The sequence below is a fragment of the Octopus bimaculoides genome, chromosome 4 (assembly GCF_001194135.2).
Source record: "Octopus bimaculoides isolate UCB-OBI-ISO-001 chromosome 4, ASM119413v2, whole genome shotgun sequence".
Lineage (NCBI taxonomy): Eukaryota > Metazoa > Mollusca > Cephalopoda > Octopoda > Octopodidae > Octopus > Octopus bimaculoides.
In genome coordinates this window covers 87,317,760-87,321,510 of record NC_068984.1, presented here as the reverse complement: position 1 = coordinate 87,321,510, position 3,751 = coordinate 87,317,760, and the positions used below count along the sequence as shown (strand labels likewise).

At 35.8% G+C, this 3,751-nt stretch overlaps 2 protein-coding genes across 5 annotated transcripts in view; one reads left to right on the top strand and one right to left on the bottom strand.

Annotated features, from left to right (window-relative positions):
* The window catches only part of LOC106870222 (EEF1A lysine methyltransferase 1), a 318,548-nt gene that overhangs the window by 26,320 nt on the left and 288,477 nt on the right, over window positions 1-3,751 (top strand). The gene's annotated exons all lie outside the window — the stretch shown is intronic.
* The window catches only part of LOC106870223 (monocarboxylate transporter 12), a 104,060-nt gene continuing 100,315 nt past the window's right edge, over window positions 7-3,751 (bottom strand). For all 4 annotated transcript variants that reach the window (XM_052967205.1, XM_014916236.2, XM_052967207.1 and 1 more), the window contains one exon: window positions 7-1,208. In XM_052967205.1, coding sequence (XP_052823165.1) covers window positions 979-1,208 — 230 coding nt within the window. In that variant the 3' untranslated portion in view covers window positions 7-978. The remainder of the gene's footprint in view (window positions 1,209-3,751) is intronic.

The window sequence follows — 3,751 nt, the reverse complement described above, 5'->3', positions numbered from 1 at the left end:
CACATATATATATATATATATATATATATATATATATATATACACATACACACACACACACACATACACATATACATACATATATTTACATATATATATGTATATATATCTATATATTGCTTACTCGGGATGACGAGCAGTACCTATGACCCTTTTCAGAGCCTCCTAGACTGGTGGGAATGGGGAAGACTTCTTCAAATGAGAGACCTGATCTAAATGCTTGCAACAGAGTGGCAGACTCTGCTAAAGGCACACAAGGACCCAGTGGTGGTATTGTTGAATTGGATGACATATTAATTGTACCATCTATGTAGGCCATGGCAAGATTTGAACTCAGAACTCAACAATTAAAAAAAAAAATACCACAAGGTCTGATGATCTAATAGTTCTGATAATCCATGATTCTTGAATAGTTCTATAATTATTAACCCTGGAAGAATGAAAACTAAAGATGGTCTCAGCAAGGTGTCAGCTCAGATTGTAAGGTGCTAGAATAAATACCATAAGGTATTTCATCCAATGCCTGAACAACCCTGCCAATTCACCATCTCTACAGACATGTTTAAATGTTTTGACACTCACGTATATATTTATATAAGTATATGCATGTGTGTGTGTGTGCGTGCGTGTGTGTGTATGTGTGTGTGTGTGTGTGTGTATGTGTGTGTGTGTGTGTGCCTGTATTTACACAACAAGATATTTGGCTTTCATAAAACTTATCTTACACATATGTTTATAAATATATATATAGAGTGGTATATTTACATAAACATATGTAGAATCATATCATACAAAAGACTCTGAGCTAAATGAATAATGTGTTGATAGCAAAATATGAGAAACTCCATGATTAAAATTAATGTTTGGTGAATATAAATTGATAAAGTTTTCTTGCATGACCTGAGAAATATTTCCTGCTTTAGTAGGACTAACTTAATGAATGACTTAATTATAAAATTAGTCATATCTGTAAAATGATCACAATTCTTCATGATTAGAATCAATATCTGTCAAACTAACAACAATTTGTGGTGGTGTACTGTTCATTGTCGGTGCATCTGACGTTAGTTCAGTAATCACATGTTGCTTTTTCTTTTGGTATCGTTTTAAAAATGGTATAATATATAACAAAAGACCACCCCCAGCCAATGTAATTCCAGCTAGGTAAAAAGAGAAGTCGTAGTTCTTTGTTTCATCATACAGCCATCCTGAAATCAAAAAATAAAAAAATCTTTTAAAACTGCTTTGTTAAAAGAAAATTTTAAACATATACTTAAGTCTAGCAATTATTATATCATGTTTAAATATATTAGCTGCAAGTTAATTTCCATCTATAAATAAGATGTGGAGCCAAAACGAAATTCTCTGTGGTTGTTTGACCTCCTATGTTCGTTGAAGGCCAAACAAGTGCATAGAGAGTATGCAAACATAGTATGCAAACTTTCTTCGAAATATACTTTATTACATTAGGCATGGCTGTGTGGTAAAAAGCTTGCTTTCCAGGTTCAGTCCCACTGCATGGTACCTTGGGTAAGTGTCTTAAGCAATGGTGGTGGTGGGGTCAAACACGAGGCTATAGTAGAAACAACTCTAGAGTTGAATTTCGTGTAGCCACCTGTTGGCAACTTTTCTCTCCCACCCATTTTTGGGGGGGTATTACCCATTTTTCTGAGCTCTTCTCATACCTGTACCCCGTTTGAAATTCGCATTAGTTTTTGTATAAAAAGAAAAGAAGGGAAGCAGAGTCTTGTTTGTTGTTTGTAGAGAAGACATTAAACGTGCCTGAGAAAAAACATGGTCTTCCCCCCCACCACCAACTAAAAGACATGAAGAACTTTGAAAGAAGGCGAATAAGTACCAAGGGTGGGAGAAAGAAGAGTGAACTAACACTCGATCATTCTAGAACTCCCAGAATAAAAATGTAAACACCTGTAAAAGTTACCTCTATTCATTACTAAATGTCTTTCCCTCTTCTTCATTGTTAAAAGTAAAGAAGCTAGAAAAGATCGATCGTATTTCAGTCTAATTGTCATTTTAAATGACTGAGGCTTTCCTTTTTCTGTCTCTATCGCTTCACTCCTTTTCTCTATGGTTAAGAGAGTGAAGGTGTGTGGCTCAGTGGTTAGGGGTATTCAGCCCACAATCATAAAGTCATGAGTATGATTCCTGGTGGCACGCTGTGTTCTTAAGCAAGGTACTCTACTTCACTTTGCTGCAGTCCACTCAGCTGGCAAAAATGAGTTGTAACTGTAACTCAAAGGGCCAGCCTTATCACATTCTGTGTGAGGATGAATCTCCCTGAGAACTATGGTATGCATGTCTGTGGAGTACTCAGCCACTTACGCGTTAATTTTATGAGCAGACAGTTCCACTGATCAGATAGACAGGAACCTCATCATCATAAATGACAGTGTGCCATTTTTTAAAAAAAAGAGTGAAAGAAAAGGAAATGCTCCATATCATAAGGCAAAAATGTTGTGTTTAATATAAGCAATGAAATAATTGTTATTCCGTTGTGTATTCACCCTCGACTCACACTCAGTTTGACAAGAACAGCCTGTGCATTGGTGTTTATCTAGGGGCTTGGCCTCCAGATCTGTGAGACCCACAAATACCACTGTTAGGACCAGATTAATACCCATAGTAACCCTAATGATTAAAAAGATTTTCTTGCCCCTATATAGGATCTTCTTTCGTTTTCTTTGCAACACTTGAAGGTTTATCTTGCTCCAGTCTACTCAGCTGGCCAAAATGAGTTGTAGCTGTAACTGAAAGGGGCCAGCCTTGTCATATTCTGTGTGAGGCTGAATCTCTCTGAGAACTACGTTAATGGTATGCATGTCTGTGGAGTGCTCAGCCACTTGCAAGTTAATTTTATCCTCATGTGGTAGTGAAAAGTGAAATTGACATCCAATATTTGTTGTAGTTATTTGTCTTTGATTTAACAATGTCTATGTATCAACTTTTCTTTTAATCTATATATCTACTGTCTCTCACTTTCTCACTTTCTCACTTTCTCTTTCACAAGGTTTTGGTTGGCTTGAGGCTACAGTAGAAGTCACTTGCTCAAGGTGTCATGCAGTTGGACTGAACCCAGAACCATGTGGTTGGGAAGCAAGCTTCTTACTACACCATATGCATACGTGTTATATATGTAATTATTAGATTATCTAAATTATGTCAGATTATTATTTGCAATAAAGACTAAGTATGTATACATATTCTCAGCTACATGCAAAGAAAGTTATCCAGCTGAGTGGGAAAAAATCATTCACCAAAACACTAAAACCATGAACTCACAGAAGTACTGATTCTTTTCTGTCTTTGTTACTGTCACTATGATGGTTTCCACACCTCTAAACTTGTTGGCAGCATACCACTTTCATTTGAGTTCAGCCAGTTCATTGACTTTTCTTCCTTTCATCCTATCCTATTTCAACACACAGCTGAGTACTACACACTTCATCAATTCTCCTAACCCAAAATTACATGCTCCAAAAAGAATAATTCCCTACCCATGTTTTCACTAAAGGAATCAAGGAATCAACCTACAGATATTCAAGGTCAGCGTAACTTTATTGACCTCACCAATCTGAAGAGGCTTGCAAATGGCACTGACAATTTGCCCCTACAACTAAATGATAAACTTAGAAAGTTACATGTTGCATAAAATATAAACATACATGCATATGTATGAATATATATATATATACATATATATATCTATATCTATATATATATATATATATAT